The sequence below is a fragment of the Puma concolor genome, chromosome D1 (genome assembly GCF_028749965.1).
Source record: "Puma concolor isolate L17-30 chromosome D1, mPumCon1.1.hap2, whole genome shotgun sequence".
Lineage (NCBI taxonomy): Eukaryota > Metazoa > Chordata > Mammalia > Carnivora > Felidae > Puma > Puma concolor.
Genome location: NC_141676.1, coordinates 59,255,601 through 59,283,437, shown reverse-complemented (window position 1 = coordinate 59,283,437; position 27,837 = coordinate 59,255,601). Strand labels below are relative to the sequence as shown.

At 50.2% G+C, this 27,837-nt stretch overlaps 1 protein-coding gene and 1 long non-coding RNA gene across 9 annotated transcripts in view; one reads left to right on the top strand and one right to left on the bottom strand.

The window, feature by feature from the left end:
* The window catches only part of SLCO2B1 (solute carrier organic anion transporter family member 2B1), a 63,066-nt gene that overhangs the window by 16,401 nt on the left and 18,828 nt on the right, over nucleotides 1–27,837 (bottom strand). For 6 of the 8 annotated variants that reach the window (XM_086678327.1, XM_086678324.1, XM_086678325.1 and 3 more), the window contains 7 exons: nucleotides 21,910–22,149; nucleotides 21,578–21,676; nucleotides 19,302–19,492; nucleotides 11,401–11,517; nucleotides 10,241–10,343; nucleotides 6,448–6,805; nucleotides 3,398–3,563 (listed from right to left, as the gene is read on the bottom strand). In XM_086678327.1, the coding sequence (XP_086534453.1) occupies nucleotides 3,398–3,563; nucleotides 6,448–6,805; nucleotides 10,241–10,343; nucleotides 11,401–11,517; nucleotides 19,302–19,492; nucleotides 21,578–21,676; nucleotides 21,910–22,149 (1,274 nt within the window). The remainder of the gene's footprint in view (nucleotides 1–3,397; nucleotides 3,564–6,447; nucleotides 6,806–10,240; nucleotides 10,344–11,400; nucleotides 11,518–19,301; nucleotides 19,493–21,577; nucleotides 21,677–21,909; nucleotides 22,150–27,837) is intronic. The other 2 variants (XM_086678328.1, XM_086678326.1) reach the window with 2 other exon arrangements.
* LOC147576754 (uncharacterized) lies at nucleotides 751–13,649 on the top strand. The gene is made up of 4 exons (XR_015241085.1): nucleotides 751–1,031; nucleotides 6,208–6,303; nucleotides 10,506–10,673; nucleotides 12,547–13,649. It is a non-coding gene; the product is annotated as an uncharacterized LOC147576754 (long non-coding RNA).

Below are 27,837 nucleotides of genomic sequence, written 5' to 3'. Positions count from 1 at the left end.
CTTGAGTGCATCCATGAGCTGGCAGAAAGTGAAAAACTCGGGTTAGTACTAAGAGCCTGGAATCCAGGGAGGTGAGCAGAATCCGGAAATAAGCTTTGGCCGCGATATGTTTGCGGAACTTGTACTAGGGAGTACAGCTTTCTGAGGTCTGGGGGCTTCAGGGCCAGAGGATAAATCTTAGCCCTCCCTCCTGCCAGGGTGAAGTCTACTAGGAGACCCCCAGAAAACTGGGACCCCTCCAGAGGCTGAGGTCTGAGTAAAAGCTGACTCCTTTTCAAACTGTAAGGAATGGCCCCTAGGCTGGCCCAAGGGTGTGTCTGACTGTAGCTCAAATTCCCACCCCCTACCGTGGCCTGGAAAACTTCCAGCCTAGGATTCTTTCAGAAGTGGTCTAGACTGCCAGTCCCCTCAGGCGCCTCACAGGAGCAAAGCAAGCCAGGAAGCCTAGGCTTCTCTTCCCCATAGATCAGAGTTTCTGACCGGGTGCCCCAGGGACCCTCGGGCTCTGCTGGGAGACAGGTGTGCAGGGATGGGTCCCATCAGCCCTTGAGGGGGTCTGGTCGGCCTGGGGCAGCCTCTCACCTTCAACCCTGGCGGCCTCAGACACTTCCCATTGTGGAAAGGGTTGGGAGGCCCTGAGCTGGACCCTGGGAGCCTTGGGAAGATTGTAAGCTTGGAAGGGACAAGACCTGACAGTACAAAAGCTGCTCTGGCCCCTGGGAGGGGACGGCCCGGGGAGGGGGAGGGTGGGGGGCACGAAGACAGGCCAAGATGCCCAATGTGGAGAGAGTGGTAGGGAGGCAGGAGGAGGGGGCGGGGAATACAGAAAAGGGTTTTGATTTGAGAGATATTTAATAGATAAAATTAGGGCAAGGCAAAATGAGGAAGAGAGAGGCCTGGGATTCAGGCTTGGGTAACTGGGTGCTCTTTCCATTGCCTCGCAGAGCGCCTGCACACGCTAAGGCTGAGCACACACCATTTGGACCTTTGCCTACAGGCTAAGCAGCCCACCCGGTTCAATGGAAGGACAGGTAAGGAGAGAAATATGCGAAGGCAAGATTACTGGAAGAGAAATCACCTGCCCCCGTGCCTTTTCTGGGGAGCAGAAGATTGCAGGGGTGGACACAAAGTGAGAGGCCTTTCTCTTGGGGTTTTCCCAGCCCTCATTCACATTCATCTAATTCTGGCAGGAAGTTCTTCCTATGGATGACTTCAGTCTCTCCAGCTGCCTCTGATTCTCACTCCCCAGGGGGATTCAGCCTTACCCCCTGAGCCCCAGATCCCACCAAGCACCCACCTCTTTCCATCTTTCTCCTGGTCCTTTACGTGTTCATAAATGGTTACTGAGTGCAGCCATGCTGGGCGCTGACTGACCCAGCCCTGAGCCCATGAGCTCACCATCGACCTGGAGAGGCAGGCCAGAGACTATTCCAGGCCAGGGCGACAGTTCCTGATGCTGACCAGGGCCCAGCTGCACCTTCCCCCCAATACTATACCCAGACACAACCTCTGAGGATGCTCTGGGGAGGGGGCTGGGCTGGGAGGCCAGAACCCTGGGTTTTAATCCCAGCTCTGGCACTAAGTCTTTGGGCAATGCCGAATCCTTCCCTGGGCCTCCATTTCTCATCTGTATAATGGACATAGCAGGAGTGTGTATCACCAAGTGCTTAAAATGTCCCAGCCACTAGGCACGCTAAGTGCTTTTTGTAGGTTATGTCAATATGGCTCTTCACTTGCTATTCAATGAATTCAGCTGAGGCAAGCATTTGGCACAGTGGCTAGTATACAGTGGGTACTCATTATGATCACCTACATTTTATAGACCAGGAAACTGAGGCACAGATCAAATAATTTGCCTAAGGTAACAGAGCCAGTTATAGGTAGAATAGGGATTTGAACTGGGTGGCCTGGCCTTAGTGCTCAGGGGCCCATATCCACAAACGTTTACTGTTCTCTTGGGGATCTTGCCTCAGCTGGCAGGGCCTGGGGTCCTCTGGAAGGGTCTTAGGGAGATCAAACCCGGCAAGAACAGTGAGTGCTAAGGAGGCCCAAGGCCTGGGATTATGATTATTGCAAATACGGTTTGGTTTGCACAGCCCAAGTGGCTCCTGTTGGTTCTGAAACCCCATTGACCAGGTGCTTTACTCTGCACTAGCCGTGGGGTCCAGGTCTCTCTACCTGGAGGAACGTTGGGCTTAGATGCTGATACCCAGCAGGATGCAAAGGCAGGGGTTCCGCATGACAAAGGTGGGGAGCCCTGGAGAGAGGGACATGGTGTCCTAATGACCAGCCTGACACTGTACCCCCCCCAGCACCTCCCCCCCCCCACACATACACACATGTTAATCTACAGCCTGGGGGCCTGAGGAAGGCTGATATTATCCTCATTTGTCATTGGGGGGGACTGAGGAGAAAGGGAAAGAGGAGTGGCTAGTCTCGATGACCTTTTTAAGGTTCACAGAGTGCACGCTGCTGATTATTCTGCCCTCTCTTCCCTGCTGGGAGTCCCTTGAGGGTAAGGCCTCTTGCCTCTGGGTCTTCAGTCCCCAGCACAGGGCCTGGCACAGAGGAGGGATTCTGCGAAGGTTTGTTGACTGACTTGTTGACCGACCGGGCTCACTGTGCCAGCCTCCCCACCGTCTCCCTGTCTCCTAGCCTGCACTCTGCTCACCTTCCTCCACACTGTGGTCTCAAGTGTGATCAGACACAGATCAGACCCTGTCACTTGCCTGCTTAAAACCTATCCAAGGCTCCCCATCACTCTCTTGATACGGTCCCTACTGGTGGCCTGGCATTCAAGGTTCTTCTTTGCCTGGGCCTCGCTTTCCCTCTTTGAAACCTTATGCTTCTGTTCCAATAAGTTCTTTGCAGTTTCTTGAAACGCTGTGTGCGTGTGCCATGTGCACGTGCTCGCTCTCAGACTCTGCTTCTGCTGCTCCCCCTGCCTGGAAAGCCCTTTCTTAGTTTGCTCACTCATCCTTGAAGATCCAGCTCAAAGGCCACTTCCCAGAAAGCCTTCCAGGACCCTTCCAGGCAGGATGTATCTTCTTCTATCCTTGTCTGTACTTGTGGGGACCCTTTGTCCTGCCTACCACCAGCCCTGGAATTCCTGACTTGTTTCCTTTTGCCTCTCCCCTGCACAGACAGCTGGAGCCAGATCTGGTTCACCCCTGTGCTCTGGGGCCTGGCCCATGGCTGGGCCCAGACTGGCGATAAAAGTTTATTGTGAGAATAATGTTCTACATCGGCCAACAGAAGGAGACAGACTGGCCAACAGATAGACGGAAAAGCCACAGAATGAGAATGTTCAAAGATGGAGAGTGTGATGGGTGCACAAAGACAGGGAGGGGCGGAGAGCCCCAGGGAGGCAGAGGGAGCCGTCAGAGGCCGGACCCACCTGGCTTTTGTCCAGAGCCTCCTGGACCACCCGGCTTGTGCAGCCTGCCTGGCAGGGTGTGAGGTACTCCACATGGGTGCTGGGGTCGCAGATAGGGTTAAAGTCGTCTAATGGACAGGAGCAATTCCCTCTGCAGGCTGGAAACTGTTCTAGTCCAGGCAAGTTGCTGGGGGGAGAGAAAGCCGGCAGAGTTAGCCTGGCTTCCTGGCCGCCTCACCCCTTGTAGCCCAGCTCCCCACCCCAAGAGCAATGCCCCCATGTTTCAACTCCACACAGAGATTTGTTCACTGTCAGGGCTGTTCCATGAAGGTGCAGTGGTGGGCACCTTGCAATGGAGATGTGCAAGCAGGGAGATGAACTAGAAGCTGCGGGAGGCCTCCCAATGGGAGAAGCAGGGAGCACAGTCGGATGGAGGCCTCTGAGACCCCTTCTAGCCCCAACAGCCTACAAGCCTTTGAATTTTTGCAAGCATCTCCACTCTTCAGTGGCCCTTCTTTAGGGAGCACAAGATAAACTCATCCCAGAATTTAGTCTCAGATGAAAAGTGCTTTTTTCTTGATGAGCTGGATTGCTTCCTCTTCTTAGAAAATTCGAGTTATGTGTGTTGGGACCAGTCAGGGCACCTGACTAGCTGCAGGATCACTGACCTGTCCCTGCCTCTCACTGGGCCTCAGTGTCTCCCTTAGCTCAGCTGGGGACCCCCTCCCATCGCCATCCTGTAGTTTCACAACCTCTCAGCTCACATCACTACCCTGTTCAGTGTGGCTACTGCAGGACTTAGTCCTGCCAATTCCCTCTGGAGGGCCTGCCCCCAAGTCCCAGGAGTGCCCCCACTCTAGTCAGCTGGGGCAACATGGGGTGGACAGGGGCAGGAGATCAGAAGAGAGGATGAGTTCAAGGGGTAAGTCACCCTGGGAGAGGTGCAGAGGGGGCCCCTGGGACTCAGAATGTGACCTGACTTCATAACTAAGAGGGAGAAAACCTGCCAGGGAGCCTATGGCCAGGCTACAGAGGAGGCCAGAGTGGCCAGCTGAGGGTCCTGTGGACTTAGGGTGGGTATGGACAGAGTGGCAGGCCTGGCCAGCTTTGTGCCATCCCGGTTCCCTGGAGAAGAGGCCCAGCAGGGGCAGGGGAAGTGAGTAGGACAACTGTTGAGTCAGCCAGCCTGTAGCCAGAGTTGGGAGTGGGGTGGGAGAGCATAGGGGCAGAGGTGAGTTCTACTCCTTCTCCTTCCCTCAGAGGAGTCTCCCCCCAACAGTGTGTGTGGGGGGGGGGTAGAGATCATCTCTCCCTCCTTTTCTGCCAGGCAGCGGAGGGAATGGGCTGGCACTGCTGGAACTGAAGCTGCACCAGGGGACTCCATCCAGGGGCAGACCCTCGTCAGGAAGGCCGAGTGGATGAGAGCTGGGGGCTCTTCCTCGGCCCCTTGCTCCTGTGGGGAGAGCCCTGGCATCAGGCTCGGCCCCTCCCAGCTGGACAGCCCTGGGTGGGTGACTTCACCTCTCTGAGCCTCTCTATCCTCATCTGTGAAATGGGGATAATGGTAGGACCCATCTCAGAGATCCTGTGACGATTCAATGAGACAGAATATGGGAAGAACTGGGCAGGACGCTGGGAGCACGGGAGACCCTCAGTTCTTGGCGGCTGTAAGTATCATTAGTTGGGCTGGAATATGAGAAATTCTCCTTAATTTGCTCAGTTTGTCCCAAAAGGCTTCTTCACTGAATTAGAGCCCAAAGCTCAGTTGAGTGAATTGCACAAAGAGGAGAACACAGTGAGATGAGATGTCAGAGTCAAGGTAAGAGGCAGAAGGGAAGGGAAATTGGCATGTGTGCTAGGTGACTTTTTTCCATTTCCTTTTTGCAAAACTGGTGCTAAAATATCTATTTGCTCTTTACAAATCATTTAAAGGCTCTGGCTCGCTCCTCAAACAGGGGACTTTAGAGGGCCTGGCTAAAGCTCCACCAGCAATGCCTTGAACAAGGGCTCTGCAGACAGGAGGCAGCAGAGTCGCCTCAATGGGAAAAGAAGGGAGAAGGAAGGAGGGGAAGGGAAAGGGAGATGGGGGAGAGGTTTTATTGTGGGACCAGGGACAGAGGGAAGAGCTGAGCATTTCTGGGCCCTGAGCTGTGCCTCCTGCAGGTGGGGAGAGCTGGCATGTGGGTGGAGAGAGGAAGTGCCCAGAGAGAGGCGGGCACGGAGACAACTGGGGAATTCTAGCTGCATCTTGGGCCAGCCTGAGCCTGGAGCAGTTCCCGGGAAAAGTGAAATCATTCTGAAGAGGCAGCAATGTATCTTCCAACATCCTCTCGAAGACAGACCCCACTGGGAGAGGGCATTTGCCTGAGGCAGGGTGGGGGGACAAAGAGATGGAGAAGGGAGATAGGCATCAGAGGCTTTCCTCCTGGTACTGCCCAGATGTGGAAAAAGAACTCTATAAAGGTTTAAGGTCGTGGGACAACAGAATTTTTGTTGCCAGGCTCTAAAAACCCCAAATCTTTGAGGTCTGTAAGCCAAATCTTTCCTAGAGCTTAAGCCCCTTCTGCAGCATCCATGATACATGGCTTCCAGCCCTCTGCTCACCCCCTCTCTCTATACTCCTGCCCCCCCTCCCCCAGGGATGGAGAGTATGCAGGCTCCCAGGCCAGCCTTTCTTCTGGCCAGAAACTAAGTGTTCCTTAGGCTGAGCTGGGTCCTGCTCTCTGACGTGGCCTCTGTCTCACCTCCCCTTGGCTCACAGGGCTTGGCCACTCTGGAGATGCCATCCCCACGAGTGGCTTTGCCCTGCCTTGGCTTCCATCTTTCCGCAGACCCAAACTGTCCTGTCTGTGATGTTCCCTGCCCCTTCTAGTGATGTCTGACACCTTCACCGGAGACCCGGAGACAGAAGTCCCACTGCTCTGAAGGTAGGTGGGGAGGGGAGGAGAAGGTGCTGGTGGAAAGTGAGATTTGAGGTAGATGGGTCCCCTAATTCATCTGGCCTTGTCTTGGCCCCCTCCCTGACACGTCTCCCCGCCTGCTTATGCTCACGCGCTCTCACACACACTCACCCAGGCTCGTGGGTGACGCCTGCAATCCGGTGGGTAGGGCAGCCCATGAAAAAGAGGGGCAGGCTGAGAAGTAGGCAGAACAGCGCCCCCAGCAGGCAGAGGGCTCCACAGCGCATGGGGCCCAGGTGGAGGCGCTTGACCAGCATGCCCCCCACCACGATGCCTATAATGGCCGATGGGATGGTGAGGCCGCCTATGAGCAGGTTGGCGTAGGACGCTGTGACGGAAAACTGGCGCTCCAGGAACTTGGGCAAGAAGGTGGCCATGCCTGCCACCATGGATGACATGCACACCTGAGACAGGACCACCAGCAGGAAGATGGGGTGGCGCAGGGTCCGCAGCAGCACCCTGGGGAACACTGTTGGGGAAGTGGGGAGAAGGTCAGAGTGGGCAGGCCAGCCATTCTTTCATTTCTGTCCCATCCTGCCCTGTTCAGTTTAGACAGATCTATTCCTTCCATCCCATCTCATTTAATTCTACTGCATTCGCTTCTATCCCATTACAATGGACTCCTGTCCGTTTAATTCTATTCTGCTTTTGAAACTGTTTCATTACATTCCATTGAGTTAGATTGCACACTATTTAATCATGCTTCTTTCCGTTTGATTCTATCCAAACTTTGATTCCATGTAGTTCTATTTGATTCTAGTTCATTCATCTCATCCCACCTCATTCCATTTCTACCCATTCACATCGTAGTTTTCCCACTTAGTCCTTTTCATCCTGTCCTGCTCTAGCTCTTTCCAAGCCAACCTGGCCCTTCGTCTTCCCTCTGGTGTCCCCAGCACAAAACAGAAATAGTTTATATTTCTCCATAGCACTTTACCTAACATACCACATGTTTCACTCACTCAGCCATTTTCTAGTCGCTCCACTAGAATATAAACTTCTTTTAGAGCAGGGGAGATTTTTGACTGTTATGTTATTTGCTGAATCTCCAGAGCCTGGGGCATAGCAGACGCTCAATAAATATTTATGGAATAAATGAGGGAATGAACAAATGGACAAACAGGCCCATATATGATCAACTATCAAGATGCTGGAGCAGGACCAAGACCTCCAGAGAAGGTGAACACTGAGCAGGCTCAGTGCTGGGTGGCTTCTCAAGGCAGGACAGGGGTAGGGCCTGAAGAATGGGTCTGAAGGAAAAGGAATCCCTATAGGGACGCAGCAGGGACAAAGGCACGGAGAAAGGCATAGAAGTGACGGGTCTGGCTTTGACGACCTCCCCGGTCTCCTTTTAGCTCCTAAACTGATGTCCAGCATACAGGTTTCCTCACTGCAGATCTGCTAACCCAAAGGGCATGTAACATGGGGTAAGTCTGAAAGAGCTTCAGGGCCTTCATCAGCTGGGGCAGCCAGGGTGACAGCCAAGAATGCTTCCTGTTCTAACATGCGCAACTCTCTCTCCACTAACATCAAAAGAGAAAAGACGTGTTTCTGCCCGCAGGAGGGGAGGTGGAAGTTAACTGGAGGCGTAGGGGAGAGAGGAGGAAAGGCCTTTCCAAGATCAGAGGAGCAAACCACCTGGCAGTCGGGACTGGTAGGGAAAGACAGCCATGGGGCTCTTCTGGGCCAAGTGGGGGGTCCCTTTTGTTCCTGCAGTGGCAGGACCAGGGCCTCTGTCACTTGAGATCTCCATCTGTCCTTAGAGCATGGCCAGAGCCCAGTCAGCTGGCCCTCTGGCCCTCTGGCCCTCTGGGCCAGGCCAGGAACTGTTTCCTTAGGCGCCAGAAAATAAAGACAAATAGTCTAGGCAGGGTGGGTAGGAGCTGGGGCTGTGGAATCCCCCTTCCTTGTCCCAGGCCTGCTTCCTGTCCTGAGTCCCTGCCATGCAGCGCATTCAGCCAGCACTTGGAATGAGAAGGTATCACATGTGGCCTTTACCCCAGACAGCTGCTCTGGCCTCCTTCCCTCCCATGAGCTACCCTGGCCAGGACTGGCCTCATTGTACAGACGGGTACCATAGAACTCACCCAAGTTCCCCTAGAGAGGCTGGGCCATGGCCAGGAGTTTCCAGAGGTTTCCTAACTCCGAATGTAAAGGTCATTCTGTCTGCTATTACCTCCCCTGCCTCTCCCACATTCCTGTGCCCCTCTGGTTGCCTGACTCCAGAGGTCTGTCTCCTTGTTTCTATCCCATTCTCCTGTGCTAATCATTGCAGTGCACTTTGTACCCATTCTCTATCTCTCTTCAACATCTTCAGCCTATCCCTACAACAGATGGAAAATTCCTAGAGGCAGGGCTATGCCTTTCACTTAGATAGGGGTACCTAAAGGGGAACTCCAGGGGCACCTCCATTAGGTAGCTACCTCCCTTAGCTTAGTACAGTGTCTCCTCTATCACATAAGCTAGGGCTTCTCCCCATTCAGAGACCATGTCTTTCTTATCAGACAGGAGCCTCTCACAGCTCAGAGGCCATGTCTTCCCTCACTTTAGGGACTATGTTTCTTCCATTTGTCAAGGGCCTCCCTTAACTCAACAATAGTATCTCTCCCATCAGACAGGGGCCTCCTCCAGCACAGAGGCCACCTCTCCTCCATTAGACAAAGCATTTTCTCCCTCCATTCAGGGTCTATGTATCCTCCATTAGACAGCAACCCCCCCCCCCACCCCCCCAGCACAGAGATTGTGTCTCTCTCATTGAATAGGATCTCTCCCAGCACAGGGACTATGTTTCCCCCAGACAAGGACCTTCTCTAACTCAGGGACTGTTTTCCCCTAAGAGTTTAGGCCTCCTGCAGCTAAGGGCCATGATTCATCCTCCCTCTGGCTCCCCCATGGTCCCATGTGGTCAAGGCCAAACCTCAGGTCCCCAGAAATCAGCAGTAAAACTTAGAAGTCAAGCTTGCTGACCAACTTCAGGGCCTATGGCTAGCCCTGCCTCAGTCTCCTCTAGGCTCATGGAGAAGCTGAAACAGCCAGAGACTATCTGCCCAGGACACCCGCTCCAGGATCCAATTTCAGTGATTGGCCCCAGCTTCCCTCTGGGCAGAAGCCAAAGCAGTGATTAATAAACTCTCCTATGGAGAGTGTGCTGGGGCCTTCCAGCAGCTGTGGGTGATCTGAGGTTAGGAAGTCAAAGCCCCTCCTGTCTCTAGGTCCAGCCCCCTCCCCCCCCCCCCCCACCCACATTCCCTGGGGATACTGAAGAACTGGGGGCTGGATTACTGGCATCCCAACAACAAGTCTTAGGACACACTTCCAAGAATTGGGCCTAATTTACTTCCTGTTTCAAAAGTCCTCAGTGGGGGCAGGGATGGGTGTTGAAGCAAACCCTGTGGTTATCACCCTCCTAAACCATAGGCAGCTCACCTTACTGTCCCAGGACATGGTCAGAATAATAGCAATAGGGCACGGGTGGTAATCGAAATAATAATTGCACCTTATATAAGTAAAGTTGTTTTTTTTTTTTTATATTATACAAAAGGCTTTCCATTCATCACCCCATTTGCTTCTCCTAATAGTCCTTGAGAGAAGCAGAGCAAGGATTATTGGCCCTGAGGGTTCAGAGAGCTGAGAGGAGGGAGAGCCAGGCTTGTTGGGGGAAGGAGAGGAGTAGCACTTGAGCTTGACCTAGAGGGACAAGGGAGATTTTGATAGATAGCAATAAAAACTGATGTTCCAGCCAGAGGGGATCATATAAGCAAAGACTTACAGGAGCGTATGGTGCTCATGAGGGGCCTGTAGGTGTGAAAGATAAATCAAGAAGGGCAGGAAGGGGCTGGGTCCCGTGCAGCCTCAAATGCCCCTCTGGTCCCCCTTCCCCATATCCTGGCCTGAGCTCTCTTACCTTTGATAAACTGGATCACAGTCAGGTCTGGTGCAATCTGGACTAGGCCATCCTGCTTCTCTAGAGGTTCCCGCAGACTCTGCTCAGAGGGAGAATCTTCACCCTGGAAGACACACAACCCAGGCAGTCAGCTGGATGCCAGACATTCTGCCCAGATATGCCTGTGGGTGTGGAAACACTCTGAAAGAGAAGAGGGTATGGGGCTGTCACCTCATCGGGAGCAATAGGGGCCAGCAGTGTTCCATTTGTTCTTGGCTCCGAACAGGCCAGAATGGATTGTTGCTGATGCCTGCTGGCTGGGGGTGAGACCTCTCTGGTGCCTCAACACCCTGTAAGACCTCAGGACCTTTGCTTCACCTTGGTGGGGGAACCCTAAGAAAGGCTGAAGTTGGGTGTCTTGCTAATCCAGCAAGATGGGCATTCAGAGTAGAAGGTAAGTTGATTTGAAGAGAAAATAACGATCTTACATATACATGTACGTCCAAGTCAAACCTTGTTCAGGGTCTCTCCTCTGCTGGGCTCTGAGCTCTGCAAGAGCTCAGGGATCATCTTTATCTTATTCTCTGTTGAAACCTTGGTGCCTAGCATAGGGCCTGAGGTAAAATAGTGGGCATCTGATAAATATCCATGAAAAGAAGAAACGCAACAGATGTCTCTAACAGGCAACGGGTGCGGCCAATGCTGGCCTCTTGGAAGAAAAATGAGATCAAAAGGAGATGCTAATGTGATGCAGGCAAGCTTGTACACTGCTCAGAAGTGGGTTCAGTTTGGTTCGGAATAGGGCAAAACGTCCACACTGAGTACCCCAGGGGCCTAGCAGAATGGGGGTTCCAGGATATGCCAGGCCACCAGTATGTGGGCTCCTGCTCCATCCTCCCTGGGACCTGCAAAGGAAGGGGTCTTACACTTCACACCTGAGCAAAGAAGCTGCGAAGTGAGGTAACTTGCTCAACATTGCACAGAACTATGATCTGAGCTCAAGCTTACCTGAGTAGAAAACTCATGCTTTATCCACTAAGCCCTGTGAGTTGGAGGCCCTGATGCAAGACAGGCAGAATTGGGAGGCACCTTTGTGGTGTTATGTGGAGGGGCCTGAGAGCCCACACTTTGGGTCTTACCCACTCTGGGTAAGTTACCGGGGGTCTGTTATTCATTTATACCTTCGAGTTGTGCTGACACAGCAGCCACCGGCCATGTGTGGTCCCTGAGCACCAGGATTGTGTCTTGTCCAAACTGAGATGTGCCATGAATACCAAATACAGGCTGCATTTCAAAGACTTCGTATGAAAAAGATGGGAAAATACCTCATCATTAGTTTTTTTCATATTTATGATGTGCTAAAATGAGAATATTTTAGATATAGTGGGTTAACTTAATTATTAAAATTAATGTCTTTAACTTTCGAATGTGCTGCCAGAACATTTAGAATTACATATGTGGTTCACATAATATTTCTTTTGGACACACTGTCTTCAAGAAAATCAGGGAATCTCCTTACGCCTTTCTTAGTCCTAGCTAAGCTATGGAGGGCGGTGCAGGAAGGTCCTGGGACCCCAGGGAGGGGTACTAGGCCTGGGGTACTTCCCAGAAACAGAAGCAGGAGGGGCTAAGGTAAACTATTAACTTCCCAGCATTTCTTATCAGGGATGGAAGGACAGGCTCGACCTTTGGACGAGACAGAACCTTGGACAGGCAGAACCTTGTGAGTTCCTTGTTTTCATGTAAACAGTAAAGTCAACCACAGTGTCTGCATGTACAACCCTATATGGTCTACCCAGCACTTTCACATCCACTGTGTCATCTGATTCCCGTAGCAGTCTGGTGAAGGGGTTATTACCGCACCTATTTCACAGAAAAGGAAACTGAGGCCCCAGAAAGGGAAGTGTCACCTAGGGAGCAATGGGCAGAGCAGGTTCTCAAATGTGGGTCCTATAGTACCACACTGTCTCATGCTGTGAAAAAGAGCATGGGGTTTGGAGACAAGAGGGGAGGGGCAGACCTTCAGGAGCCGGGAGGCCAGGGAAGGCATCCAGGAGAAGTGAGGTTTGAGATTTGTGGACTGGAAGGAAGAGGTTATTTGAAGCAAGGACATAGTCTAGCAGGAGTGTGGCTGGGGGAAGGGGTCTCTCAGTGCAGAAAGTGATGGGGAAGTCATCCTGACTATGGGTAAGAGTTGCTGGGGCAGGAGCTGGGCGGTTGGGAGGGCCATGCTAAGGGACTTTACTTGGGCCTTATCTGGTAGGTACTGGGAGCACTGACCTAGCTCCAGTCCTATGTTCTCCACAAGTTCCTGCCTCTCTCTCCAGATCTGTTCGGAGGACTCCTGACTAAGAGCCAGCTCCTGAAACCGAAAGCCTTGTGATTTGGAGTTGGACACATCTGGTTGTGGTTTGCCCAGGTCAGCAGGTTAGAACTTCCCCTCTCGGGGCCGTGTGTTGACTGCTGCAAGCCTGCGGGACACCGGACACCATGTGTGGTCCCCCACATGAAAGGACCCTGTCTGCCGGGCCTCCAGGGAGTCATCCTCAGAGGAAGCTGGGTTCCTGGAAAGCTCTATGTGGAGCTGTGACCCCACGGAGCCACGCTGACCCTGGCAGGTGATGCCCTCAGCTTCCATCACAGGTGGCCACGGCAAGCGGCCACAGGGAATGGGGTTATCTGCTAGACTTCCTACCTGCTGCGGGAGGGAGGTCGTGTTTCTAGCAGAGTGCCTAGAGATCTGAACTTCACAGAAGATTGTGACATGCTTCGGGCTTTCTCGTATTGAGATCCGTGCAACAGGCCATGCCTCTCTTTTCCCTTTGACTACCAGAAAGCTCAGAACCAAATACGTGGTTCAGTTATAACAATTGACTTCATCTTTGTGGTCCATGCACCTATGTTTCTCTCTCTCATTCTGACAAACTTTTGCTGCTGTTTCTATTTTCCCACTTCTTGGTCTCGGCTGAGTGATTCAGCCCAGGTCCTGCAATGCTCTTCCTGGGTCTGAATCCCAGCGCCACCATTCACTAGCCATGTGGTCGGGTTATTTAATCTTTCTGTAACTCGGCACCTCAGGTGTTAAATGGGGGTAATAGCTGCATCTACTTCATGGGTGGATTACAAGGATTAAATGAGATAATACATACCAAGGGCTTAGAACAATGCATGGTACAGAGTAGGCAATAGATGTCAGCCTAATTCCCCACTCTTTTATTAGCACTGTACGTGAATTTGGTGCGAGCTGTAAGAAGAATATTAGGGAAAAAAAAGATAATTTTTCCATTATTTTTCAAAACTCTAAAGAGCTGGCTGGAGCAGAGAAAGATACTAAGAACAAGCATTCCTGGTTGTCAGGCATTGAACAACCCACTTCACACTTTGTTTCATTCTTACAAAACCCCCAAGATGTGAACGTTGTGATTATACCCATTTTATGGATTTCAGAATTGTAAGTGCAGAGGCAGGATTCATACCCAGGCTGGTTTGGTACAGACACCATATGTCTAACTCCTGTTGCTGGCCTCCCGCTAGGCCGGCACTCAGACACCTCAGGCACCAAGGAAACTCTTGGGCCAGATCAGCTTCCAGTCAGCTCTCTTCTTTAGCCTCAGTCTCCTCGGCAGTCAAACGGAGGTACTGGACTAGATCGGTGTTTTGAAAACTGGGTTTTTAGCAGCAAAACCCTTTCCCCAATTGAAACCTCACTCCAAAGACTGGTATCAAAACACATAAAAGTAGAATCTGTCTGATTGAAGTGTGTGTGTGTGTGTGTGTGTGTGTGTGTGTGTGTGTATGCACGCGTGCGTGTGCACGTGTGTGTTCAGGGAGGTGGAAGGCCCTTAGTTCTACTGCGGACACCTCTCTTCAATCTCCATATGGTGGCACCCTTGGGGTTCTCCCTATGGTGGCACCTTTGGGGCTCTGTTGAAACCACTCAAGCAGGTCATCCCAAAGTGCCTTCCAGCCCCAGTGTTTGAGGAAGTTCTGATCTACACCAGGCCATGAAGAGGGGAGGACTCACTTTAGCCCTTTGGGGCCAAGGACTCACTTCAGCCCTTTGGGGCCAAGACCTGGCCTTATATAGACTGGTGCAAGGTGGGGTGGTACTGGTCCAGCTCTGGGAACAACCTTGACCCTCTCTGGGCCTGAATCCCTCCATCTGTAAGATAGAGTGGGGGTTGAACTGGATGATCACACAAGACCGTCTACTTTAGAGAGTTGAGGAGGGGTGGGGGGGGGTGGGTAGTCACAAGGCCTGGGTTGCTAGGGACATGAGCCAGCCTAGGCTGCTGGCAGTTACTGCAAGGGAGAGGTACCAGGCATAAGAGAGACACAAGTCACCTTGGACCTCACAAGGGCTGTAAAATGAGCACAAAGTCCAAAGGGAACAGAAGCCTCCAGCTGGCCGTAAGTCCTAGGCTTTAAGGGCCATTGCCACTGCCCACTCCTGTCCCCATCCTTGACCATTCTCCCAAAGAAGCACATCAGGTTAACAATTGGGAGGAAACATATTTCACAGACTCCTAGGCCCAAATTGTAACCATGTAGAAATATGAATTTTTGGAGTCACAGACCATATGAGGCATAGAATCTTAGAATAATAGAACACAAGTACTTGAGAATCTTTACTAGAAATACAAAATTTAGAACTTTATAATATTAGAATCCCAGACTCTGAGAGACAGCCTAGAATGACAGACATGGAGACTCCTGGAAAATTGGAACCGAGAGAAGGTGACAGAAGCCAGCGGTGCTCAGAGGCTGGGCAGGGACAGGGGATCTCGAAGGATGAGGTCTTTGTCAGCCCCTTGCCTAGACCCAAGGGTAGGCACTAAGAGGGACCTGAGGGTGTGGAGGGCAAAGGAGTGTTGCTGATTGAATGGGGTCCTAATGGGACCGGATGACTTGCTGGGGAGCCCCTGAGAGGCCATTTCTACTCCACAGGCTCTAGAGAGCCATCTGCCAGGAGTCCTGGGGCTTGACTTAGAGACTGTCTGGTTATAGACAGGGTGACTGTGGCTTGCAGAAAGGTAAGACCTGCCCTGGTTCACTTTGAGAAGGATGTCTGGTAGCCACCAGGAAGCCACAGACACATGGGCAGAATCAAAGGCAGGAAAGCAGAGCTTTTGCCCCTTCACGTCCGTGTAGCCTCCCCCACCTACCATCTTATAGTCTTCTCTGTGGAGACTGTTCATGCTCCCCTCCCTGTAGGCAGAGAACTCTAAGCACCGACCCTGGAGAAACCTGAGCTGTCAGTCAGTCTGTCTGAGTCTGGCCTTCCTTCATTACCTGAGAGCTTCTTGGGGCAGAGGCTGTGGACGGCACCGTTTTCTCCCACAGGGAAAGGGCTCATGTACTGCTCCAGAGATAGGGAGCCATTTAGAGAAGACGTCCTTGAATCTGGTAAACCCTTGTCCAATCTTCTGCCCGTTTTAGAGATAAGGAGACTGAGGTCAGAGACCTTCGCCGGGTCACACGACCCTTATATTACATACCATGACACCACCTTTAAAAACTGCATTTACTATAGGAGGGTATTTAGGGGACCCCTGAGCCTGGGAGAAGATGCTTGAAGGGATGTGAGAAATAGCCTCCCTTCACTTTTCCCCCTGCCTGTTCCCGCTGTCTACAGAAGCTACACTTCCCATGTCTGTGGGCCTGGACTTTCTGGCTGCCAGTTCTGCCTAATTGGGCCCTTCCTCTTCGTCCATCTACCTCCTCTTCAGTGGCCTGAGTGGGCTGGGCCAGTCTGAGTAACTGCGAGCAGAGCTGGCCAAGGCAGCTTCAAGGAGGCGGGGGAACAATTCCTCCCACATCAATATTTATTGCCTGAGAGCGGCTGGAAGCAGATCATCATGTTCTCAGCCTTCGGTTCTTTTTTAAGAACCTCTCACCCCCTTCCTTCCTCACTCCCCATCCCCAATGTGCTGACAGAATGAATCCAGACAGCCAGACAGGTTCACAGCCGGGGAGCCAGGGTTTCAAAGCATCACAGAGATGCAGCTCTGAAAACCCAAATCCCTGCATCACAGCAGCTTCAACTCCAAAAACTGTGCCTTCTTAGACTTCGAGGCACACAGAATATTGCTCCAGGAATCCAACCTCAGTGTCTTCCATGACAGAACAGAATGGGGAAGTGACTGGCTCAAGGTCACACAACTGACACATGCCTCACCCTTGCTTCTCCCACAGATGCCACCCCATGGCTCAAGTGGTTGTTCTCTGCTCAGATTTAAGGCCCAACTTGGAGACTGCCCATAACCAAAAACCCAGGTTCTTCTCTTTCTCTATGACTACCCCTACTTCTAAGAACTCACCTCCAAGTTCTAGGAATCCTTACCTCGTTCAAATTCTGACCTGAGCTAGGCAGAACCAGTAAGTGCCATCTGTGATTTCAAGCTGCCTTCTTCCCATGATACTGGTCCCTCTGCAGGGCCTGCCTTCCCCTGCCTCCAAGCCCAGCATCAGCCCAGCCCTGCACTATCCTGGATGCCCCATAGCAAAGCAGCATCGGGGCCCAAGCAGTCTGCCTCCTGGGAGGCTCCTGGACTCCTCCCTTTGGCCTGCCTCACTGCCAATGCACCGGTTCCCACCTGGACCACAGCCATGGCTGCTGCATCAGTCTCCCCACCCCCAGCCACGCCCACACACTTCCTCTGTCCCTTTCTCAGCTTAGAACCTAGTGATAGAGCCACGGGACCCCTGTTTACCCTCCTTTCAGGGCTGCCTGCTGCTCTTGAAGGTGGCAGGCAAGGCCTTTCCTGTTCTGGCCCCTATTGGCTGTTCTAATATCAATTCTCGTTGGTGTCCCATGTATATACCCTCTGATCCAGTGGTGGTGGTGAGGGTGGTGCTGGTGGGGGCAGAGGGAGATGTGTCATGAGGGTCATAGAACAGCCAAGTTTGGGGTCAGACAGACTTGGGCTCAAATTCTAGCCTTTCTAGGTGAAGACATTTTCAGCCCTCTCTCCAAGGCCCAAACTTTCTTGCTCACATCACAGCAAGCATATTCAAATGCACCGACCTGCCTCATGAAATAGAATTATTCTTGTTGCAAAATATTCAACAGTCTTTTTTACAGATCATCTCTTTGAAATTAGAACTACATAGCAACAAATAATTTATGATTGTGATTTCTCCACAATTACTAATAAGAAATATATAAACATAAATAAGCAAATATATATATGTGTGTGTATATATATATATATATATATATATATATATATATACCTGACACAGAGCTCCTAAAACTCTTGTAAATAAGAGTGCTTAGGAGAATCTTCTAATAGTCTTTGACCCCAGTTCCTGACATGGAGCCCTAAGATCTGTATAATTTCCTAAGTGCTGGGAGCATCTATCACCAAGCTCCTAAATCCCTTGGAATTTCCTGGATGAGAGGAACATCTTTTGTTCTAATGAGATGACTCTCAGTGGGCTCCTGGATGGGAAGTGGTCACCAGAAAGACCAAACCATGATTATAAGCTTAGAACTTTCAGGCCCTCCACCCCCACCCCCAATTCTTCAGGGAGGGGAGAGGGGCTGGTAATGGAGTTAAGGACAATCATGTCTATATGGAGAAAGCCCCCACAAAATCCTAATAGTATGGGGTTTGAAGTTGGTGAACACATCCACGTGCCAGGAGTGTGACACACCCCAACTCCACTAGGGACAGAAGCTCCTGCATTGGGGACCCTCCCAGACCCTGCCCTATGTAATCTCATCTGGCTGTTCAGCAATGCCCTTTATCATATCCCTTGTTACATAATTAGCTGGTAAATGTAAGTCCTTTCCTGAGTTCTGTGAGCTGTTAGTCTAGAAAATCATGGAATCCAAGAAGGGGGCTGTGGGAACCTGATTTGCAGCCAAGTAGGACAGAAGTTGTGGGTAACCAGGGGGTGAGCCTATTGTCTGCAAATGAAGTGGGACTTCAACTGTGAGTCTGAGCCCTAACCTGTGGGATCAGATGCTACCTCCAGGTAGACAGTGTCAGGGTTGAGTGGGACACCTTGTGGGTATCGCCGAGAATTGATCGGCATGAAGAACTCCACACATTTGGTCACAGAAACGTTGTGTGTGTGAGAACTTGGGAAACAAGAAAATCAAATGTACAGATTTTCAGAATGTCATGAAATGTGTGTGAGTATTAAAGAAAACCTGATCAAGCTGACATTACTTGTATATTGAACTTTTATGAAACGTTTCTATTTCGTCATTTTCTTTTGTACTTTGGAGCCAATGTATTGTTTTTAGGGCCTCGTGTGTTGGTGAGTCTGTGGAAAACAGGGAGACCCCCCGACCAGTCATCTGATCTGCCCAGTGGGTCTCTTCTGAGGAAAGACCACCTGCCCCACAGCCAAGCAGGGGTTTCAGCGAGATGTCCTCTAGCACCTCATGGCCTGTTACTTATCTATGAATCTCTGTCCCCACTAGGCCATGCCTATTTTAAGGGTAGAGGCCATGTGCTGAGCTCCAGTGTCGGCCTGACATCTGGCCTAGAGGAGGCACTCAATGTGTGTTTGTCCCCTCACTGCTTCTAAAAAGGCCAGATTCATTTCAACAGCTGAACTCTTTGACCTACTGTGTCCACACCTAGAACGCCCTTCTCTAGGCTCCCACCATCCTTCAAAGTCCAGCTCAATTTCCACCCCTTCAGAGAAGTCTTCTCAGGCCCTCCCACCCATTCTCCCCTCCCCCTAGCTCTCAATATTGCTCCGGCACAGCACAGTTAGAACTCACAAAAACCATGAAGTGATGAGCAAAGAGGTGGAAAGTGTAATGTTTAGAGACAGGGCATGGGATCAGAGAGGCTGGGGTTCTCATCCCAGTGATGCCCTCAGTGGCCTTGTGGCCTTGGGAAGGTCATTTCCTCCTCTGGCCCCTAATCTCCTCAGCTGTGGAAGGGGCCAGACATACTCATTGTGTGGGGCTGTAGGCAGATGCTGTGGAGCCTGGACAGGAATGGATTTGCAAGTTGTGAAGTGCAGTGCCGGGGAGGGATGAAGTTTAAGGTTACAAAGGAGAACAAGTGGGTGGGGCTGGAGCCTGGACTAGGGTGGGGATGTGAAGGGGGCTTACTTTGCTAACAGGTGAGTCTGAGACCGTCAAGACCTTTCGCCAAAAGCGAAGTTCATGCTTCTCCTTGGGCATCTCCCTGGGGAAGAAGAAGTAGGGGATGGCAGCCAGGGCCACCGCACCAGCAGAGATGAGGAAGCCCAGCCACCAGGCACCCACCCATCGGGGGTCCTTTGAGGTCAGGCTGATACCACCTGAAAGAGAAGACCATAGTGATGTTAGGATCAGGATCCCACCATCGTGGGACTGGCTTCTGAGACGTGAGGTGACTTGGACCAAGAGTCAGGGGACCTGGGCTTGAGTGGTGGCTTTGCCAGTTACATCGCATCTGACCTTGACCCTTCTTGGACCTCAGCTTTTTCAACTACCCAGGCATTGGGTGTAGTGGTCGATGTTATGGACCTTGGAAATGGACCGTTGAGTCTGAATTCCTATTACTAACATAACAACCTTGGGCAAATTACTTAACGTTTTTGTGCCTCAGTGTCTTCCTCTGTAAAATACAGACAGTAGTACCTATATCACAGGTGATGAATCACAGAAACGGACTCATGTAAAGCATTTAGAATAGTGCCAGCACAGAGTATGTGCTGTATAGGAGTTTGCTCATCTTCCTCATCTTACTGTTACTGTTGTGATTTATTATCATTATTATTATTATTATTATTATTATTATTATTGTTATGGTCAGGGCTACTCCTGTGCTTCTCAGCACAAGATTCTCATCAAAATCACCAGAGTGCTTGTCAAAAATACCCAAGGCCAACTTAAAACTACCACGGGGTGGGGTGGGAAGGTGACCCAGGAGTCTTACCTTTAACAAGTTCCCCAGGTGTAATCAGGACTAGACTATTCCAGATGTGCCTCCTGGCTGGAACGCCCACATCCCCCATCCAAGCCCTGACCTCAAGGCTGAGTCAGATACCTCCTCCTTCAATTGCTATAGCATCCGCAAACACTTTATAAAGACACAGATGCATAATGACACCAACCCCATGAGCGGGGCTGGTTCCCAGGTGATTGGTCCTGAGCTTACCTGGCCAGGGGCCAGAGTACACAACTGGCACTCAGCAAATGTATCTGTAAAGCTGGGAATGAAGTTGGTTTTTGCACTAAATCCCTCCTCCACCTATTATTTCCCCTGCTTCTGTGCCAGCCTGGTGAGCGTCAGCACACGTATCTCCCTGACTCCTCCGCTTCTCACACACCCAGCTGTGCCTGCAGCAGACACGCCACACCCACCCCTGAAATCCCCCATAGAGAAAGTGTAGGGAGGTCAGTCCACAGGAACACCATATCTGCCTGTGAAGGTGCCACATCTGCCAGGATGATGTCAACAGAGCCAGAAAACACACACCGCCCTTCCCTGGCATTGGGACGTGTCTGGGAAACCTAAGGACAATAACCAGAGCTCACGCTTGGCTCCTGGGCCCAGCTTTCTAGAAGAGAGGAAGGTGGGGCAGGACTATTCCTAGCGAGACCTGTTCAGAGCTGCCCAGACCTGTCCTGGAGGCACCCTTGTGCAAAAACCAGAGAACAAGAAGCAGCATCTGCGTGTCCATTCATTCATACGTGTGTGACCTTGAGCTTTCTAGAGCTTGCTGAAAATCTCCAGGTGAGGGATGGGACTTCTGAGTAGCAGGAGGTAGAAGGCATAGGTTGGGGCTTAGAGCTGCTTAGATGTGACAATCAGGCAGCTGAGATGCTGCAGTAGTAACCTGTTCTAAAAGGAATCTTCTCCTATTCCCTGTAGGGTGCCAGAGCACGGGGACCCCCACCACTGCCCTCTCCTGGTGCCTTCAGGCCAAGCTTCCATCCTACTCCTCGGCCCACCCCAGCTACTACCTGGAGTAGTGACTGAGGTTCCCTAAATGGTGCCCTCGGCACAGGTTTCCAGACCCTTAAGTGGTCAGAACTAGAAGGGTCCTTAGAGGTCAACCCAGTAAGTTTCCATCTGAGGTAGGCCCAAGGTAACTGAGTCCTGCTCCAGAACTTCTCTCCTGCGTGCTTCTCCATTCCCCTGTCTGATGGCGCTTTACAGCTTATCTTCAGCTTTCATTGGATTCTGATTGCAGCTCTGGGAGGTGGACAGGACAGAGAGTATCTCAAAGATGAAGAAGCTGAGGCTCAGAGAGGTTAAGAGGCATGTCCAAGGTCAGTGAGGTTGCTGGGATTTGAACCTGAGTCCCCTGGCTCATTGTCTCCTATTAGACCAGCAATCCATAAGCTAGCTAGCATCTGTGTGCCCCCAGGGACAACTGTGCGCTCCTGAGGCTCACCTTCTGGCATCCGGTCGATGTCTACATAAAGGCGCAGCATGAGACCGCCCAGCCCATAGGCCATGCCTGGCCCCATCATGGTTACTGCAAACAGGATCCCTGCAACACAAAGGCTGGGTTAGTCTTCTCTGGCCCTGGCTTCCCTCAGCAGATCAGTGCCCACCCAGTCTCTAATAGGCAAGAGCAGTTGGTTAGGCCCAGGAAACTCTGGGTCTTCTCTGGACCTTTACTGGTCACATGGAGCAGAGGTCAGGGACTCATGCCCAGCCCCTATCTGGGCCTCTCATCCCCCTTCCTCTGAGCCTGGCCCTCCCTCAGACCCCGGTTCTCACCAAGGTAGAGGGGCGAATTGCTGTTGTGGGCAAAATCATCGATGTAGGAGATGCCGAAGGGCTGAATGGGCACACTGCCCACGCCGAGCAGGGTCTGTGCCGTGAACATTATCCCCACCACAGCCAGATGTTGGGTCTCCGTGTAGCTTGAGCAGCTGCTGTTGGAGGGAGCTGGGGTTGGGTCTGGGACCAAGGTTTTGGACTGGCACAGAGAAGCCTCAAAATCCTGTGGCATGTCCACTAAGAGATGATAAACAAATATTATGGCAATAGCTAAGACTTACAGAGCATGCACCAGATGCAAGGTAGCATTTTAAGTGATGTGTGTATAAATCATTTGACTCCCTCCCCCAACAAACCTAGAGGATGGTTGCCCTCATTACTCCCATTGTACAGATGAGGAAACTGATGCTCAGGCAGCAACTGGCAAAGGCAGAGCTGAGATTGGAACCCAGGAAGCTCAACTTAGAGTCTATGTCCTAAAACAACCCTATGCCACCTTTTCGAGCAGAGGTATATAGAAATACCATGGCGACCATGGCTCTTGGGTAGGGAGGAGCTGTCAAAGGAAGTAGAATTTGAACAAGGCCAAGAAGAACAAACAAGATTTTCCAGAAAGAGAAGGTGGAAGGGGTGTTCCAGGGAGAGGTCACAGCATATGCAAACCCAGGGGCTTGAGAAATTCAGCATGGCTGGCTCACAGAGGGTGAGGGGCAAAGCCAGGGCTGAGGGCAGGGCTGGGCAGGGGAGGGATGCTGGGCCTGGACTGTGGAGGGCTCTAGTGCCCTTGGCCTTCATTTTGGGTGGGCTCAGTGTCAGCTCAGGACACAGATGCAGAGTTCAGTAAAGGGGAATTTCTTAATTTAGTACCAGACAGTTGTTCCCTGTAGCTCACCAATATTTGGTGAGCAAACTTAAAGAGACCCTCATGCTATTATTGTCCCAAATGTGGGTGTAGAAGTGGCTTTCTCTCTGTGGCAGGCCCAGCCCTTTATAGAAGCCAGGACTCTGAGAAAAAGCCACGTGAACCAGGGTCAAGGACCCTGACCTTCAACCAAGGTTACCTGGGTAGAAGACTGGGAGACTTTGACAAGAGGCCCTCAGCCCATCTGGGCCTCAGTTTCCTCATCTGTCAAAAGAGTCTCCTAGAATGGAAATTCTACAGAAACTCAGAAGCACAATAATTCAGTGGCTCAGGGACTCTAGAGCCAAGCTACCTGGACATGTCACGGCTCCACTAGCTGTGGGCCTTCGGGAAATCCCTGTCTCTGAACATTGGTTTCCTTATCTGTAAAACGGGCTACTGAGAGAATACCTGCTATAAGGCTGTAAATGTTAAGAGTGGTGAGTGGTGCCCACACACAGCACCTACTAGCCATTAAATGTGATGATTGTCATAGAGCCCTGTCTTCTTTGGCCACCCCTAGTAACGCTAGTGCCTATCAGGGGGCCTGGCACATAAGTATTAAAAATAAATTAAGGGGAGAAGGAGAGGGAAGATGGCGGCGTAGGAGGACGCTGGGCTCACCGCGCGTCCTGCTGATCACTTAGATTCCACCTACACCTGCCTAAATAACCCAGAAAACCGCCAGAGGATTAGCAGAACGGAGTCGCCGGAGCCAAGCGCAGACGAGAGGCCCACGGAAGAGGGTAGGAAGGGCGGCGAGGCGGTGCGCGCGCTCCACGGACTGGCGGGAGGGAGCCGGGGCGGAGGGGCGGCTCGCCGGCCAAGCAGAGCCCCCGAGTCTGGCTTGCAAAAAGCGGAGGGGACTGACGGACTGTGTTCCGACAGCAAGCGCAACTTAGCGGCTGGGAGGTCATAAGTTAACAGCTCTGCTCAGAAAGCGGGAAGGCTGGAGGACAAAGGGAAGGAGAGCTGCTGAGCCCCCTGACGACAGAGTTCAGTTTGGTGGGGAACAAAGGCGCTCGCCAGCGCCATCTCCCCCGCCCATCCCCCAGCCAAAATCCCAAAGAGAACCAGTTCCTGCCAGGGAACTTGCTCGCTCCGCGCAAACACCCAACTCTGCGCTTCTGCGGAGCCAAACCTCCGGCAGCGGATCTGACTCCCTCCTGCTGCCACAGGGCCTCTCCTGAAGTGGATCACCTAAGGAGAAGCAAGCTAAGCCTGCCCCTCCTGCCCCTGTGCACCTTGCCTACCCACCCCAGCTAAGACGCCAGATCCCCAGCATCACAAGCCTGGCAGTGTGCAAGTAGCCCAGACAGGCCACCCCACCCCACAGTGAATCCCGCCCCTAGGAAAGGGGAAGAGAAGGCACACACCAGTCTGACTGTGGACACAGCGGTGGGCTGGGGGCAGACATCAGGTCTGACTGCGGCTCCACCCACCAACTCCAGTTATACACCACAGCACAGGGGAAGTACCCTGCAGGTCCTCACCACGCCAGGGACTATCCAAAATGACCAAGCGGAAGAATTCCCCTCAGAAGAATCTCCAGGAAATAACAACAGCTAATGAGCTGATCAAAAAGGATTTAAATAATATAACAGAAAGTGAATTTAGAATAAGAGTCATAAAATTAATCGCTGGGCTTGAAAACAGTATAGCTGACAGCAGAGAATCTCTTGCTACAGAGATCAAGGGACTAAGGAACAGTCACGAGGAGCTGAAAAACGCTTTAAACGAAATGCATAACAAAATGGAAACCACCACGGCTCGGATTGAAGAGGCAGAGGAGAGAATAGGTGAACTAGAAGATAAAGTTATGGAAAAAGAGGAAGCTGAGAAAAAGAGAGATAAAAAAATCCAGGAGTATGAGGGGAAAATTAGAGAACTAAGTGATACACTAAAAAGAAATAATATACGCATAATTGGTATCCCAGAGGAGGAAGAGAGAGGGAAAGTTGCTGAAGGGGTACTTGAAGAAATAATAGCTGAGAACTTCCCTGAACTGGGGAAGGAAAAAGGCATTGAAATCCAAGAGGCACAGAGAACTCCCTTCAGACGTAACTTGAATCGATCTTCTGCACGACATATCATAGTGAAACTGGCAAAATACAAGGATAAAGAGAAAATTCTGAAAGCAGCAAGGGGTAAACGTGCCCTCACATATAAAGGGAGACCTATAAGACTCGTGACTGATCTCTCTTTTGAAACTTGGCAGGCCAGAAAGAATTGGCACGAGATTTTCAGTGTGCTAGACAGAAAAAATATGCAGCCGAGAATCCTTTATCCAGCAAGTCTGTCATTTAGAATAGAAGGAGAGATAAAGGTCTTCCCAAACAAACAAAAACTGAAGGAATTTGTCACCACTAAACCAGCCCTCCAAGAGATCCTAAGGGGGACCCTGTGAGACAAAGTACCAGAGACATCACTACAAGCATAAAACATACAGACATCACAATGACTCTAAACCCATATCTTTCTATAATAACACTGAATGTAAATGGATTCAATGCCCCAACCAAAAGACATAGGGTATCAGAATGGATAAAAAAACAAGACCCATCTATTTGCTGTCTACAAGAGACTCATTTTAGACCTGAGGACACCTTTAGATTGAGAGTGAGGGGATGGAGAACTATTTATCATGCTACTGGAAGCCAAAAGAAAGCTGGAGTAGCCATCCTTATATCAGACAAACTAGACTTTAAATTAAAGGCTGTAACAAGAGATGAAGAAGGACGTTATATAATAGTGACAGGGTCTATCCATCAGGAAGAACTAACAATTATAAATGTCTATGCGCCGAATACCAGAGCGCCCAAATATATAAAACAATTACTCATAAACATAAGCAACCTTATTGATAAGAATGTGGTAATTGCAGAGGACTTTAACACCCCACTTACAGAAATGGATAGATCATCTAGACACACGGTCAATAAAGAAACAAGGGCCCTGAATGAGACATTGGATCAGATGGACTTGACAGATATATTTAGAACTCTGCATCCCAAAGCAACAGAATATACTTTCTTCTCGAGTGCACATGGGACATTCTCCAAGATAGATCATATACTGGGTCACAAAACAGCCCTTCATAAGTTTACAAGAATTGAAATCATACCATGCATACTTTCAGACCACAATGCTATGAAGCTTGAAATCAACCACAGAAAAAAGTCTGGAAAACCTCCAAAAGCATGGAGGTTAAAGAACACCCTACTAACGAATGAGTGGGTCAACCAGGCAATTAGAGAAGAAATTAAAAAATATATGGAAACAAACGAAAATGAAAATACAACAATCCAAACGCTTTGGGACGCAGCGAAGGCAGTCCTGAGAGGAAAATACATTGCAATCCAGGCCTATCTCAAGAAACAAGAAAAATCCCAAATACAAAATCTAACAGCACACCTAAAGGAAATAGAAGCAGAACAGCAAAGGCAGCCTAAACCCAGCAGAAGAAGAGAAATAATAAAGATCAGAGCAGAAATAAACAATATAGAATCTAAAAAAACTGTAGAGCAGATCAACGAAACCAAGAGTTGGTTTTTTGAAAAAATAAACAAAATTGACAAACCTCTAGCCAGGCTTCTCAAAAAGAAAAGGGAGATGACCCAAATAGATAAAATCATGAATGAAAATGGAATTATTACAACCAATCCCTCAGAGATACAAACAATTATCAGGGAATACTATGAAAAATTATATGCCAACAAATTGGACAACCTGGAAGAAATGGACAAATTCCTGAACACCCACACTCTTCCAAAACTCAATCAGGAGGAAATAGAAAGCTTGAACAGACCCATCACCAGCGAAGAAATTGAATCGGTTATCAAAAATCTCCCAACAAATAAGAGTCCAGGACCAGATGGCTTCCCAGGGGAGTTCTACCAGACGTTTAAAGCAGAGATAATACCTATCCTTCTCAAGCTATTCCAAGAAATAGAAAGTGAAGGAAAACTTCCAGACTCATTCTATGAAGCCAGTATTACTTTGATTCCTAAACCAGACAGAGACCCAGTAAAAAAAGAGAACTACAGGCCAATATCCCTGATGAATATGGATGCAAAAATTCTCAATAAGATACTAGCAAATCGAATTCAACGGCATATAAAAAGGATTATTCACCATGATCAAGTGGGATTCATTCCTGGGATGCAGGGCTGGTTCAACATTCGCAAATCAATCAACGTGATACATCACATTAACAAAAAAAAAGAGAAGAACCATATGATCCTGTCAATCGATGCAGAAAAGGCCTTTGACAAAATCCAGCACCCTTTCTTAATAAAAACCCTTGAGAAAGTCGGGATAGAAGGAACATACTTAAAGATCATAAAAGCCATTTATGAAAAGCCCACAGCAAACATCATCCTCAACGGGGAAAAACTGAGAGCTTTTTCCCTGAGATCAGGAACACGACAGGGATGCCCACTCTCACCGCTGTTGTTTAACATAGTGCTGGAAGTTCTAGCATCAGCAATCAGACAACAAAAGGAAATCAAAGGCATCAAAATTGGCAAAGATGAAGTCAAGCTTTCACTTTTTGCAGATGACATGATATTATACATGGAAAATCCGATAGACTCCACCAAAAGTCTGCTAGAACTGATACATGAATTCAGCAAAGTTGCAGGATACAAAATCAATGTACAGAAATCAGTTGCATTCTTATACACTAACAATGAAGCAACAGAAAGACAAATAAAGAAACTGATCCCATTCACAATTGCACCAAGAAGCATAAAATACCTAGGAATAAATCTAACCAAAGATGTAAAGGATCTGTATGCTGAAAACTATAGAAAGCTTATGAAGGTAATTGAAGAAGATTTAAAGAAATGGAAAGACATTCCCTGCTCATGGATTGGAAGAATAAATATTGTCAAAATGTCAATACTACCCAAAGCTATCTACACATTCAATGCAATCCCAATCAAAATTGCACCAGCATTCTTCTCGAAACTAGAACAAGCAATCCTAAAATTCATATGGAACCACAAAAGGCCCCGAATAGC